At 46.3% G+C, this 16,346-nt stretch overlaps 1 protein-coding gene across 4 annotated transcripts in view; it reads left to right on the top strand.

Annotated features, from left to right (window-relative positions):
• LOC144738050 (uncharacterized) overlaps window positions 1–16,346 on the top strand; it is a 478,363-nt gene that overhangs the window by 48,657 nt on the left and 413,360 nt on the right. For 3 of the 4 annotated variants that reach the window (XM_078620951.1, XM_078620952.1, XM_078620953.1), the window contains exons 17-20: window positions 1,885–1,926; window positions 2,347–2,394; window positions 3,243–3,294; window positions 8,164–14,224. The exons of the other annotated variant lie outside the window; for it this stretch is intronic. In XM_078620951.1, coding sequence (XP_078477077.1) covers window positions 1,885–1,926; window positions 2,347–2,394; window positions 3,243–3,294; window positions 8,164–8,279 — 258 coding nt within the window. In that variant the 3' untranslated portion in view covers window positions 8,280–14,224. Of the gene's footprint in view, window positions 1–1,884; window positions 1,927–2,346; window positions 2,395–3,242; window positions 3,295–8,163; window positions 14,225–16,346 lie in introns of those variants that run through there. 4 annotated transcript variants of the gene reach the window in all.

The following is a 16,346-nucleotide window of genomic DNA, read 5'->3' as shown; positions in this document are numbered from 1 at the left end:
TAAGGCGCTCTTCTTTCACATCCAACCCAGCTTATATATAAGCTCCAAGCTTGGCAGTGTCTCATTCTTCACCTGAAGACGGCTGCTTGCGTTGTAGCCGAAACGTCGTGAGAATTATTTTATTATGTTTTATTTTTATTATTTTATTACTTCCCTTCTACGTGACTTTACCGAAAGAACCAAGAAGATGAATCCCTGCAGTCACGAAAGCTTTAAATCGAAATTTAAGGTCTGTCATGTAAACAACGTGCCAATTAGTTACTAGTGTAGTGTAGCGTGTATTGTAGTGTGTAGTCTATAGTGTAGTGTGTAGTGTAGTGTATAGTAGTGTAGCGTATAGTGTAGTGTATAGTAGTGTAGCTTATAGTGTAGTGTATCGTGCAGTACTGTATATTGTAGTGTAGTGTATAGTAGTGTAGTGTCGCGTATAGTGTAGTGTATAGTAGTGAAGCATATAGTGTAGTGTATAGTGCAGTATATTGTAGTGTAGTGTGTATAGTAGTGTAGTGTATAGTGGAAATGAACTCGGAAAAAAGTAATATTTAAAAATACTTTTTTTAAGAACACGCTTTAATGAAATGTACCGTGCGAGTAATGGCAGAACTCCACGACTCCAGGAAGTGGGCCTGAAGCTTGCCATAACGTAAGGGGCCGTGGTGATTTACAGCCAACGTCAATTAAGCGTGGACAATTCTTAACATATACAAAAGATGTATATTTTTTTATTTTTAATGATAGAATTGTCATTAATATGACATACGAATACTAAGTTTGCGGTCGATACCACATTGGGAAGTGGGTTAAAATAGTGAGTTTGTTGAAAGCGTGTAAAAAGATCGTTTAAAAATGTTAATTTTTTTTTATTTTTTACGATAGAAAATGGTATTGTGAACAGTATGACATAAGTATACTGAGTTTACAGTCGATACCACATTGGGAAGTGGGTTAAAATTGAGTTATAGGATTTGAGGATACGACAACAGACAGAGTGAGTTAAATAAAAGCGTGTAATAAAAATAGTTTCAGTTTTCAGTTTCATGTATCTGGTGTAGCCCTGTGAGCCATTTGGCTCTTGAATCGGGTGCAACCGCAACAAACAAAAACAAAAACATGAACAAGAATACATCTTAAAGTGACTATGTGTTGTTGCTTGTTTGACTTGCATCCCACTGGGATTTTTGCACACAGCGTTGGTGTACGGTGTTTTTTTCTGCAATATTTTGCTGTCTTTTCTTGGATTTTTTGTTTGCACTTAGTCACATATTCACTTTAAGATGTTTTTTGTTCATGTTTTTGTTTTTTGTTTGTTGCGGTTGCACCCGATTCAAGAGCCGAATGGCTCACAGGGCTATACCTAATAAATTAACTTGAACTTGAATGACATAGCTAAACCAAGTTTACAGTCGATACGACATTGGGAATACGGTTGAAATTGAGTAACAAGATTTTTGGATACAACAACACACGGTAAGTTAAATGAAAGCGTGTAAAAAGTTGAAAAATATATGTTTTGAAATTTTTTATGATAGAATATCGTGTTGTCATCAGAATGACGTAGCTATACGAAGTTTGCAGTCGATGGCACATTGGGAAGTGTGTACAAATTGAGTTACAAGATTTCTTTTTTGAGGATACGACAGCAGCGTACACCAACGCTGTGGGCAAAAATCCCAGTGGGATGCAAGTCAAACAACAACCACAACCACAAGACACAACCACAAGACAACTTAGATTAAGGCCATCAATAGACAGACATGATAGACACACATCGCCTCCAAGTCAGCGTGTGCTCCTCTGTGTGCCACACGCAACGCTAGCAGCACTTGCCCCTACGGTCTGTTAATGCTACGCGGGGACCTTTGTCTTTGTTCTTCTCGCCTCCAGGGACTCTTCATCTTGATCTTTAACTGCCTCCTCGACAAAGAGGTGAGGGAAGACAATTCACTCACCTATAGACACTTCACTCTTGTTATAGAAACTTTACTTTGTTATATAGACATGTACACACAGAGACCCATAGACTCACCACCACACAGAGACCCATAGACTCACCACCACTACACAGAGACCCATAGACTCACCACTACATAGAGACCCATAGACTCATCACCACCACACAGAGACCCATAGACTCATCACCACACAGAGACACATAGACTCACCACCACTACACAGAGACCCATAGACTCACCACTACACAGAGACCCATAGACTCACCACCACTACACAGAGACCCAGAGACTCATCACCACACAGAGACCCATAGACTCACCACCACACAGAGACCCATAGACTCATAACTACACAGAGACCCATAGACACTAATTTCTAATCCTCTCCGCCCAGGTACGCACTGAGCTGAAGAAGAAGCTTGGACTGGGTGCACAGAAATCGGTGAGTCGTGGTGCTGTCGCGATTGGCTCACAGAAAACATTGTATAGTGTAGTGAATAGTGTAGTGAATAGTGTAGTGAACAGTGTAGTGAATAGTGTAGTGTATTGTTAAGTGTATTGTAGTGTATAGTTTAGTGCATATTGGAGCGTATTGTTGTAGTGTATAGTAGTGTGTAGTGTAGGGTATAGTGTATAGTAGTGTATAATGTACTGTGTAGTGTATAGTGTACTGTAGTGTATTGAAGTGGAGTGTATAGTAGTATTGTGTTAAATAGTGTAGTTTATAGTGTACTGTGTAGTGTATAGTAGTGTATAGTGTACTGTATAGCAGTGTAGTGTATAGCAGTTTATAGTAATGTAGTGTATAGTAGTGTATAGAAATTTATAGTTTAGTGCATAGTAGTGTAGTGTATTGTAGTGTAGTGCATAGTAGTGTAGTGTATTGTAGTGTAGTGTATCATAGTGTAGTGTATCGTAATGTAGTGCATAGTAGTGTATAGTGTAGTGGAAAGTGTAGTGTATAGTGTAGTGCAAAGTGTAGTCTAGTGTATTGTAGTGTATAGTAGTGTAAAGTGTAGACTACAGTAGTGTGTAGTGTGTTGTATAGTGTGTTGTATAGTGCAGTGTGTAGTGTATAGTATAGTGTGTAGTGTTTAGTGTAGTGTATAGTGTAGTGTCTAGTATAGAGTGTAGTGTATAGTGTAGTATGTAGTACTGTGTGTAGTGTATAGTGTAGTGTATAGTGTCTAGCATAGTGTGTAGTGTATAGTGTGTAGTGTATCATCGTCATTGTCGTCTTTCTCACTCCCTCCCTCCTCTCCCCTCTCTCCTCCCCACTCTGTCTGACAGAAGGGGACCAGCAGCACCGGTTTGGATCGAGTCGATCCTACAAAGTCTCACTGTGAGTATGCCTTTCATGGTGAATCTGATGGCTGGGTGTATGGAATTTATGTGTGGTCGAGGAATTGGTCTAGAGCAGGTCGGCCATGTGGCCAGATGACAAAAGTGTCATCCCCGTACCTCTTCCATAAGGTCGGGCGTAGAGTGGCAGTCTGGATGGCGTCAGTCTCAAATTTCTCCATGAAAACGTTGGCTACAACCGGAGATATGGGGTAGCCCATTGGGGTGCCCTCAGTTTGTTTGTAGAAATTTCCATTCCAGGTGAAGTATGTGTTGGTTAAGCAGTGTCTCATCAAGGAGGGTACCTCAGTATTCAGTCCTTGATGAACCAAGTCTTCAATGATTGCGATGGTGTCAGGTACAGGAACTTTGATGAATAAGGAAACCACATCAAAACTGAAAAGCAGGTCGTCTGGGGACAGGGAAATACCCTTGATTGTCGATACCAGGTGATTAGAGTTTAGTACCGCAGAGGTGTTTTTTCCAGTTTTTGGATGTCCTGATTAAAAGGAGACCTGATGGTTCAATGAGCCACTCTGTCTACAGGAAAGCTACCCATTCGGATGCTTACCTAAAACCGGATTCCCACCACCATCCATCCCAGAAGAATTCCCTCATCAAGACTCTACACCATAGAGCCCAATGCATCTCCGACCAGGAACACCTTGCCAGTGAACTCAAGCACGTACGCCAAGCTCTCAAGGCTAATGGTTACTCCGACTACACAATCCGCAAAGCCATTACTCCAACCATGAAGAAGGATCCTCTTGAGGAGCCATTCAAAACAATCACCTTACCCTACATTGCGGGGGTCACAAAAAAGATCTCCAAAATCCTGAATAAACACAAGATCCAGGTCCGATTCAACACAGTACATAAAATCCGTGATCTGGTCCCGTCTGTAAAAGATGTGGTTCCAGACATACAGTACCCTGGCGTCTACAAACTAAGTTGCCTCTGTGGTAGCAGTTACATTGGAGAAACCAAACGACATGTCTCGGACCGCATCCATGAACACAAAGCAGACCTGAAACACGGTAGGACAAATACCTCAGCCGTGGCAGATCACTGTTATAATTCAGTGGGCTCACATGACATTGACTTCTCCAAGACAGAGGTTCTCTGCAAGCCATCTGGCTACCATGAGAGATTCGTTCATGAGGCGATCCACATATACAAATACAGAGACAATTTCAACCGAGAAGATGGTTTCTGGCTCAGCAATCATTGGAAGGACGTAATAAACCATTTCGGGTCTTAACTGATTGTGTTCACGTTTACGGTGACTTTCAGACCGCAGTCCACTCACTGGTATTGACTATATATCTGTTGTATTCTCCGCAGGGAATGGAGTATTTGCTCCGCTGCAAGTCTTCTGCCACCACTCTCCCATTGACATATTTCGTTGCTTCCTCTTAGTACTTTTCACGTGACGGTCAATGGGATGGTGTATTGCAGATTGTATAATAATAAATAGTATAACAGTGTAATGTATAATATAATGTATAAGGTAATATATAGTATCGTAATTGTATAGTGAATATACAGCATTGTGGTATACAGTAGGGTGTGTAGAATAATACATAGTGTAACAGTACAATGCTTAGTCTAAGGTATAACATAGTGTATAGTAACACAGTGTATAATTCAATGTTGGGTTTATCTATGGCAGTGTATAGTACGGGTTATATCCGTGTGATGTAAGAAAAAAAAAGTTTAGCTGGAGGCATATTAATATAATTTATTTTTTTACGACATAGAAATGTAATGTATGACTTACTGTTAGTAGCTCAGCTTATTGGAGAGTACATTGAGTATATTGATTACATTGATGTATTTTATATTTTCGTTTTTTTTCGGTTCACTATATGGTAGTCATTATATAGTGTAGCTTCTACCCAGTTACTTAATGTTAATAGCTCAGCTTATTGGAGAGTATATTATGTACATTGATTATATTGATGTAGTTTATATTTAGTTTTTTCACATCGGTTTATTAAATGGTAGTTGGGTAGTTGCAGTTCTTTAGCATCAATATGCAAAATTCCTCTGTTGATATGTAAACTCAGCTTATTGGATAGTATATTGAGTATATTGATGATATTGATGTAGTTTATATTTTAGTTTTTCATCAGTTCACTATATGCTAGTCATTATATAGTGTAGCTTATACCCAGTTAGTTAATGTTAATAGCTCAGCTTATTGGAGAGTACATTGAGCACATTGATTATATTGATATAGTAATAGGTTTTTACCTTTCAACTGGTACAAAGTTGAAAGGGTAAATACCTATTACTATATTTTGCCACTGGTAAAGGAGGTCTCATAGTATATTGATGTAGTTTATATATATTTTTTTCACATCGGTGTATTATATGGTAGTAGGGCATTTGCAGTTCTTTAGAAACTCCTCCATTTTTGTTGACCACACAAGGCACGCACTTGATACGCGCTGGTTTGGCTGCTGCAGCTCCTTACGATCAAAATTTCCCTCCCTTTATTACTGCTAATCCTACTTCCTCCCTTTATCGCTGCTAATCCTACATAACACACGAGCATGATATGCCTTTGAGACCCCCCCCCACCACCTATACATTCCACAAGTAGTGACTAATCCCATATCTGCATTTTCCATCAATATGCTTAATTCCGCTGTTGATATGTACACTCCTTTGTCAAGGCGCTCTTCCCCCTCTAACCCAGCTTAAATATACGCTGCCAAGCTTGGCGGTGTTCATTGGGACGCTGTCTTTCCGACAGCTTTGCTTCTTCACCTGAGGATGGCTGCTTATGTTGTGGCCGAAACGTCGTGAGAATTTTTATTTATTTTTTTATGTTTTATTTGTATTATTTCCCTTCTACGTAACTTTACCAAAAGAACCAAGAAGATGAATCCCTGCAGTCATGAAAGCTTAAAATCGAAATCTCATAGCCACCATGAGCGTTCGTGTCTGGGATCGAACCCACTACCTCCGGTGTACCAGGCGAGGTAGTTAACATCTCAAAATCGAACCCACGACCTCCTGGGTAACCAGGCGAGGTGGTCAACATCTCAACATCAAACCGACAACCTCCTGCACACCAGGCGAGGTAGTTAACATCTTAGCATCGAACTCACGACCTCCTGCGTACCAGGCGAGGTAGTCAACATCTCAACATCGAACCCACGACCTCCTGCGCACCAGGCGAGGTAGTCAACATCTCAACATCGAACCCACGACCTCCTGCGCACCAGGCGTGGTAGTCAACTTTTCAACATCGAACCCACGACCTCCTGCGTACCGGGTGAGGTAGTTAACATCTCAACATCGTATCCACGACCTCCTGCATAGCAGGCGAGGTAGTTAACGTCTCAACATGGAGAGAGGAGAGAGCGAGACGGACACTCCGGAGATGGAGACTTCTCTCTAGAGGCAGAGTGAGAATTAGCAAGTCAGGATGAGGAACTGCACCCGGTTTGGGAATCACGTGGTCACTTACCCACTCACCTACTCACTCACCTACTCACTAACCTACTCACTCACTCAACATCATACCTCCGACCACACTCACCCAGCTACTCATTCATCCACTCACTAACCCACCCACCTACCTACCCACTCATTCACCCACCTACCGAATCACTAACCCACTCACTCACCCACCCACTAACCCACCCACTCACCCACTCACTCAGCCACCTACCCACTCACTAACCCACTCACTCACCCACTCACTCACTCACTCACCCACTCACCTACTCACTCACCCACCCACTCACCCACTCACTCAGCCACCTACCCACTCACGAACCCACTCACTCACCCACTCACCCACCAACTCACCCACTCACCCACCTACCTACTTACTAACCCACTCAATCACCCACCTACCCACTCACCCACCCACTCAGCCACCCACTCACCTACTCAGCCACCCACTCACCTACTCAGCCACCCACTCACCCACTCACCCACCCACTCACCCACTCACTCACTCACTCAAAAAGCCACTCACTCACTCCCTCACCTACTCACTGACCTACTCACTCACTCACTCACCCACCCACTCACTCACTCAGCCACTCACTCACCTACCCACTCATTCACCCACTCACTCGCCTACTAACTCACTCACCCACTCGCTCATCCACTCACATACTCGATCACCTACTCACTCACCCACTCACTAACAAGCCACTCACTCACGTACTCACCTACCAACGCATTCACTCACCCACTAATCTACTCACTCACTCACCGACCTACACACTCACCCACTCACTTACCCAATCACTCACCCACCCACTCGCTCACACACTCATTCACTCACCAACACACTCATACTCACTCACCCATTCACTCACCCACCCACCCACTCATTCACTCACTCAGTCACTCACTCACCTACTCACTCACTCACCTACCCAGTCACCCACTTACTCACCCACTCACATACTCACACACTCACACAGTCACTCACCCACCCACCCATGCACCCACTCGCTCGCTCGCTCGCTCACTCACCTCCTCACTCACTCACTCACCTGCTCACTAACCTATTGACGCACACACTCACCTACTCACTCACCTACTCACTCACATACTCACTCATCTACTCACATACACACTCACCTACTCACTCACACACTCACATACTCACTCACCTACCCACTCACTCATCCACTGCCTCACTCACTCACTCACTTACTCACTCACCTTCTCACTCACCTACTCACTCACCTACTCACTCAAGACAAAAAAAACTATACACCGACTTATCTCTCCCTTCTTTCTCCCTTATCTCTCCCTTATCTATCCCTTATCTCTCAATGATCTCTCCCTTATCTCTTCCTTAACTCTCTCTCATGCCTTTCTCTCTCCCCCACAGCTTCCGAGAGCAGAGAGCCGGAGATGAAGGTTCACTCGAAGCGTCCGTCCAGAAAAGACTCCATCAAGTTTCTGAATGTCTCCTCCGACTACGAAACTCTGAACAGTGGCTTGTGAGCGGGGAAAAAGCAGGGGAGGAGGTGATGGAGGAGCTGGAGATGAAATTGGTGGAGGTGGACGTGGTGGTGGTGGATTGGGAGTCTGCCCCAATTGCCCGCAATCACAAATCGCCCTTTAACTGCATCCCAAAAGTAACCTGCAGCATCACACCTATCGCCATCATTAGGGGACAGAACGGCGGTCCAATCTCCGACCCCCCCCCAGAAAGATGTTTTGTCAGATTATTTGGGTCTTTCGGTGAAGTCAGGTAGATGGGTTTAAAAGAAAATAACAAAAACAACAACGACGTGTCGATCGCAACGCAACCTCTCATCATCTGCCTGATCTTCCTGATGATGACCGCTGGCTTTGCGATCGAAACGTCGTAGTTTTTTTGCTATTTTATTTGATCCCATCTACGTGACTTTACCGAAAGACCCAAATAATATGAATTCCTGCAGTCACGAAAGCTTTAAGCCAAACGTTTATATCAGATGTTGCTGAGCAATTCTGCGAGGTCCTTGGTGGAGGGTGAAACCCCTCAGCCTGGAAAACAACACGGGGTAAAGTGGGATATGACCCTGCTGAGGGGCTGCGGTGCCTCAAATATTGGAGGAAGATGCCAACCCTTGTGAGTGGCTGGCTGAGGTGCCATCTGTTGAGGAAGTACTGAAGGCGTTCCAGAGTCTGAGACTATGATCTGGCAATTGCTGCTCACTCAGAGGAGGAGTTGGAGGCGCTGCTGCTGAACCTGGAGCGTGCCACTAAGAGGTGGGGCCTTACCATCAGCCCCACCAAAACTAAGCATCTGCCTGTGAATTTTGTCAGACAATCCACCCCCACAACTCCCAATTGGTGATGGGGCAGTTGTGGAGAAATTGGAGAGTTTCCCATACCTGGGCAATGTGCTCATGACCGGCTACGTTTTGACAGCAGAGGTCTCACTCCGAATCAGTCGAGCGGCATTATCTTTTCATCGGTTGCGTAACGCCGCTGTGTGGAAGCGACCTGGTCTGTCGCTCCACACACAGCTTCGGGTCTTCTCGGCCACGGTCATGCCCTCCCTTCTTTTTGCTTGGAAAACAACTTAGAAACATTTAGGCTGGCCTGCCTATGATCCATCCAGGGTTTAACCAGGCTGTATTATGTGAGGAGCTCACAAATCCTTGAAAGATTTGGAACAGTCCCATCAGTGAGCTCCTCTGGCAGGCAAGGCTGCGTTGGCTGGGCTATGTAGCCCGCATGCCCAGCCACCGTATGCCTAAACAGCTTTTGTTCAGTCGGATAAAGGGGGGTAAATAGGCCCGGCACAGGCTAGAAAAGAGATGGAGTGATATGGTACGGGAGGACGTGCAGCTGAATGGACTTGCTGATGACTGGTACCAGCGGTGTCAAAATCGGCCTCTGTGGAGTTGGAGGCAGTCGCCCTCCAACAATAACGGAGGGTGGAAGAGCGACGCTCACAACAACAAGCGGAGCGCCGGGTGGCTAAAGCACAGCAAGTTGGTACGGTCGGGGGCACAGGTGGTGCATCAGCCACTCATCTCGGTCATCTCAGTTAGTCGACCCGTGGCACCTGCTGGGTCTGCCCCGTGACCTCCTGCCAGCGGGCGTTCGACACTTCACGTGGCCTCAAGGTGCACATGGCCTGGCACAAGCGTCGTGGTGACGTCACCGCCACTTAGTGGCGAATTGCGGTTGTTGTTGTTGTTGTTGTGGGTTTATGAATGCGTCGTTAAACCCGCCACCACCCGACATGTTCTATCAGTGAACGTTTTGCCACGTAAACGAAACGGGCGGCCAACTCGTTACTGGTACAGCAACGCACAGATTGTGTGTTGGAGAGTAAAATCCCGCGACACACATTCACTATTCGAGTAACACGTGCGGCGTTTCGGCCCGGTGATTTCAACTACCAGCATCTTCACCATCATCCAGCATCATCATCATCCAGCATCACCACCATCATATTCATCCATCATCATCATCATCCATCATCATCCATCATTATCCATCCAGCATCACCATCATCATCCATCATCATCCATCTATTCATCATCCATCATCATCATTCATCATCCATCATCATCCATCATCATACATCATCATCCATCCATCCATCCATCATCATCCATCATCCATCATCATCACCACCATCATCATCTTCATCCATCATCCATCATCATCACCACCATCATCATCTTCATCCATCATCCATCATCATCACCATCATCATCTTCATCCATCATCATCACCACCATCATCCATCATCACCATCGCCATCATCACCATCAGATGGATATCCGCAGAGTTGTTGGAAAAATCTTCCTCCTCCTGTTCTCGTTCCGTTCTTCCTAAAGTCGTGTTTTGTTTGTTTGTTTATGAGTTAGCACCGCGGGACGGTGAGGCGATTTGTAAGTTTCCGCACGAACGTTATTTTTACGCTGGAACATATATTATTATAGGGACTCCTCCACTTGTATTTGACTTACGAACTTTGATAGATACGCACAGACCTTGCCCGAATGTCCAGTTGCAATTGATCGGACTGATAGCGAGTCGTAAGTTCAACCGGCCAGAGTAACAGATGGCGGTGGAGGTGGCATCTACATCTGCAGAACGTGAAGAACCAGTGGCATCTACAGAACGTAAAGAACCAGTGGCATTTACATCTACAGAACGTGGAGAACTAGTGGCATCTACATCTACAGAACATGAAGAACCAGTGGCATCTACATCTGCAGAACATGAAGAACCAGTGGCATCTACATCTGCAAAACGTGAAGAACCAGTGGCATATACATCTGCAGAAAGTGAAGAACCAGTGGCATCCACAGAACATGAAGAACCAGTGCCATCTACATCTACAGAAAATGAAGAACCAGTGACATCTACATCCACAGGGGACTACAACTTTTAAAGCCATTCCCGCGTGTGTAGTGCAGACTCCGCACACCACGTTTGGACTCGACAGGAGATGACGTTGAACAAATCGACCTAGGATCACAGACCTCTCGAACCCAGCTCGTTGTTACGTAGAGGTGGCCCCCCTACAGTTATTTTTACTTTTATTACCTAACACGGCAGGAGCAGGGGGGCCGTCCATTAGTTGCGTCGCCCGCGATGTCAGAACATCGCCACGATGCGATACCACCGTCACGATTATTATGATATAGTAGTAGGTTTTTACCCTTTCAACTGGTACAAAACTGACACCTTTATACAAGGCATCATGTTTGCAATAACCGCAACACAAGCAGTCAAAATGCTAACAAAAAGAAACAACTCTGATAATGGTAATGATATGCACTGTCCTAGAAGTCAATCAACTTCAAGGACAGTGCATATCATTACCATTATCAGAGTAATTATATGCACTGTCCTAGAAGTCAATCAACTTCAAGGACAGTGCATATCATTACCATTATCAGAGTTGTTTCTTTTTGTTTGCGGTTATTGCAAACATGATGCCTTGTATAAAGGTGTCAGTTTTGTACCAGTTTAAAGGGTAAAAACCTACTACTATATTTTGCCACTGGTAAAGGAGGTCTCATAGTGTATTATTATGATCCTAATAATATTAACGGGAACTTTCTTGCCAGTTACAAAATAAAACAATAGGGTATTTTCTAACCATTTCTGGAAATAAAACAGAAGGTTTTGAGATGTTTAAAAAACCAAACGGAATTCCTTTTTCAAGGAAATCCTCTCCGCATTAACCACACAAGCTAATTGTGCTGAACATGCTCGCCTCGAGCTATAATGTCCCCAACAGTGGCATGGTCCTTGTGCTGTTCGCCTTTTGGCGTTCTCTAATCTAACACTGATAATTGTTTTTTTACCCTTTATCTGGCAACAAAACTGACACCTTTTTTACGAGGAGTCATGTCTGCATAGACCACAATACCTGCAGTCATAATGCAAACAAAAAACATAACCCTGATAATGTATGCACTGTCCTTGTGTTTTTTGTTTGCATTATGATCGCAGGTATTGTGGTCTATGCAAACATGACTCCTTGTAAAACAGGTGTCAGTTTTGTTGCCAGATTAAAGGGTAAAAAACCAATTATCATATTTTTTACTGGCAAATGAGGTACCAATGGTGTAATCTAACACTGTTTGAGACTAGGCTCATAAGAAAGCTGTCTCTGGTGTGGACCAATCCGTTTCAAAGACAACGCCATCGATGTACTACCAGAGCATGGTGTTGTTTAATTCTTTGCATGTTCACCACAAAGTGCCGTGTGTGGTTAATGCTGGGAGAATTTCCTTGAGAAATAATTCTGTTTTATTCCCAGAAAGGGTTAAAACGTATTGATATAATTGTAATAATGATGACGTCTTCATGGCACAAATCATTGTTGAGATGGAGGAGTTGTTGCTTCCTAGACGGAGAAATGGACACTTCCAGACGAAGGACTTGACGCTTTGTCCGACTCTAAGGCTGCTTATTCTCGGCCTTTGCAAAAAAGATTCCTCGAGTATTCGAGGAATCTTTTTTGCTAGGGTCAGATGGCATGAATATAAATGCTGTGTGTGTCGTCAAGTCCTCCACCACCCGACACGGACAATTAGTGAATGTTTGCGCCAATTCGTTACGAGCATCATCACTCTACACTGCACTATACACTGCCCTGTACTATACACTACACTATACACTGCACTATACAGGATAATAGCCGCTGACTTAAGGGCACCGATGAGACAAAGCCATAGCCAAGAGACTTCCTCTGGCACTCGCCAATCATTTGTAATGCCACGGTGGCTAGGAGATGTTAACTTCCTCGCCTGGTACACAGGATGCCATGGGTTCGATCCCAGACCCTCACATCCACGATAGCTAGGAGATGTTGACTACCTCGCCTCGTATACAGGAGGTTGTGGGTTGGAATCCGACCCTGACGCCCCCGGTGGCTAGGAGATGTTAACTACCTCGTCTGGTATGCAGGAGGTTGTGGGTTAAATCCCAGACCCGAACTCCAAATGTTGACTGCCTCACCTGGTATACAGGAGGTTGTGGGTTCGATCCCGGACCCTGACGCCAACAGTGGCTAGGAGATGTTGACTACCTTGCCTGGTACGCAGGAGATTGTGGGTTCGATCCCGGACCCTGACGCCCACAGTGGCTAGGAGATGTTGACTACCTCGCCTGGTACGCAGAAGGTCGTGGATTCGATCCTGGACCCTGACGCCCACAGTGGCTAGGAGATGTTGACTACCTCGCCTGGTACGCAGGAAGTCATGGGTTCGATCCTGGACCCTGACGCCAACAGTGGCTAGGAGATGTTGACTACCTCGCCTGGTACACAGGATGCCATGGGTTCGATCCCAGACCCTCGCATCCACGGTGGATATGAGATGTTGACTACCTCACCTGGTACGCACGAGGTCGTGGGTTTGATCCTTCGATCCTGGACCATGACGTGTGGTAGTTGACGTAGCGTGCCGTGGCTGGGTGGATGTTTTTTTTTATAACTTTTAACGAGCGACCGATCATCGCCGATTGAATCGCCGCACTTCCGTCGAACGTCTCGTGTCTGGCGTCGCGCGGGAGATTCGAATCTGGGACCCCGCCAATTGTCACCCCTCCTTCAACCCCCCGGGAGAGTGAGCGCGTGTGTGTGTGTGTACATGCGTGTGTGTGTGTATGTACACCTGTGTGCATGTAAATCGGTGGGGAGCGGTGGTGCAGCGGTTAGCGTTTCGCTGCGTGACCCAGGTTCGATGCCCATGTAGTAAACATCGCCACTGGGGAGACAAAGGCGGCCGGGCGTGGTGGCGCTGGCCACCCGCCCCCTCGTGTGCCGTGCCGGCCTTCATAGCTGCTGCTCGCTAAGAGCACTTGCCCCTACAGTTTGTTAGAGGCTACACGGGGGAATCTTTGTGTCTTTGCCTTTTGTGAATTGGTTATGATTTTGTGGTTTTAAATTAATGGCAATAAATTATGGTGAGGAGATTCGTGCAAGGATCCGCGATGCTCCGTCCTTCCGTCCGTCCGTGCGTCCTCGTCCGAGATCTTTGGCGCCGGGGAATGGTTTTATGGATTAGGATCATCATCGTCGTCGTCATCATCATCACACTCCGTGTGTGTGTCTGTCTGTGTGTGTCTGTCTGTGTCTGTCTGTCTGTGTGTCTGTGTGTCTGTCTGTGAGTGGCTGGCTGAGGGGCCATCCGTTGAGGAAGTACTGAAGGCGATCCAGAGTCTGAGACTAGGAAAGGCACCGGGCAGAGATGATCTCCCAAGCGAAATGCTGAGGGAGGGTGGCGTTTGTGCACAGACTGTCCTACATGACATTATAACAACAGTCTGGGCCACTGGATAGACTAACAACTACAAGGGGATCTCACTCTTCAGTATGGCAGAAAAGATCCTAGCAAAGATTATTCAACATTGCCTTGCTAGGCACGCTGAGGAGATGCATGCGGAGCTCCAATGCGGTTTCAGGAAAGGGCGGTCCTGCACAGATGCCTATTTTCTGTCCGTCTGCTACAGCAGCGGTGTAGGGAATTCCAACAAGACCTACATCTCTGCTTCATTGACCTGGTCAAGGCCTATGATACCATCAGTAGGCCTGGGCTCTGGGTTGTTCTTCGTGCTTTCGGAGTCCCTGCCCCTGTGCTTATGCTCATGAAGGACCTTCATGATGGTGAGCGGGCCCGGGTAAAACTACGTGGCGGAGAGTCAGAGCCATTCCCTGTACACCTTGGGGTGCGACCGAGATATCCACTGGCTCCAACATTATTTAACATCGATTTCGACCACGTAGTTCGTGAGGCCTTCAGTAGCTGTACTGGAGAAATTTCCATCTGGTACAGATACAATGGGAGGCTGATCGATGTGTAATAATCCTCCAGGAGACGGCTTCGGAATCAGTCCTTTTATTTCCACTCCACTACACTTTGCTCACTCACTCTCCGTTGCTGGCAGACAACGGAGAGAGGACAGACTACGCACTAAGTCCCCACCGCGCACGTGGCAACCCGAGCCCCCGTCCGCACGTGACCCTGCTCTTGTCAGTTTCAGTCTGCTCTCGATCGTTCTCTCTCACTCGCTCTTAATACCTTCGTCACGTGGTTCCCCCAGCCAATCGTCCATGGACAGCTTCGACCATTCTCGATGGTCCCCTGTCAATCCCGGGACCACGCCCCTCATCCGGCTCCCCATTAGCTGGGGCCCCGAATGGCTAGGCCAATCACTCCTGATGACCTGTCGTGATGACGCATGGGCCATGGTCCCTATCTCAACCCTTATTGGCTACAAGCAGGACCGGCAAGCCAATCCCCACGTGAACCCTCTATGGCTGTTATTACAGATGCATGGGTGCGGTCAAGGGATGGCTCCCTATTGGCAGAGGCGTAGCTAGGATATTTTGCGCCCGGGGACGAACTATAAAATTGGCGCCCCCCCCCCCCCCGTTTACTCACATTTTCCTATTACATCGAATAAGGAATAACAATTTAAATTTTAATAAAACATTGTATTTGTAGTAACGCTCACGACTCGTTCACACCGGAGTTGGAGGCACACTTGTTTATTTAACACCAACGTTGTGACATACACATTTGAGGGGGTATCGGCCCCCTCACCCGTCTATCTGAGGACACACCTCTCTAGCTAACCCTAGCCTGCCTCTGAGTCCTCCACTAATGGGCTAGGGGAGGCTATCTTGGCCCGACACTGGTCAGTCGGGCCCGGTACCCAGAGTCCAGACCAGCACTGGCTCTGGCCCTGGTACCACGCCACTGGCTCGAGCCTGCGCGGTCCTGATAAGGACGGCGTACCAGGGGGAGTCCAGGGCTCTCTCTAAGACGTCTTCCGTCTTCTCTCCTTTAGCTAAACATCACTCCCGAGCCCTTCGATACATTCCCCTTTTATACCCAACCCCTCCCTGAGGGGTGGGGCCCCGGGGGATCATAACGACCGAATCGACCCCCCAGGGTGTCTGGCGCGGACGTCGCAGAGGGCACCTGCTCGTGCACTCATGTAGCCCCGCCTACTGTGTTTGTTTACCATAGGCTGCCATGCATAACGGGCTCTCTCTCTAACACCCCTACATCACTCCCCCCCGCATAGCATGCAGCC

Source organism: Lampetra planeri, chromosome 77, assembly GCF_965212315.1.
Source record: "Lampetra planeri chromosome 77, kcLamPlan1.2.h2, whole genome shotgun sequence".
Classification (NCBI taxonomy): Eukaryota; Metazoa; Chordata; class Hyperoartia; order Petromyzontiformes; family Petromyzontidae; genus Lampetra; species Lampetra planeri.
This window is presented reverse-complemented; position numbering and strand designations above follow the sequence as displayed.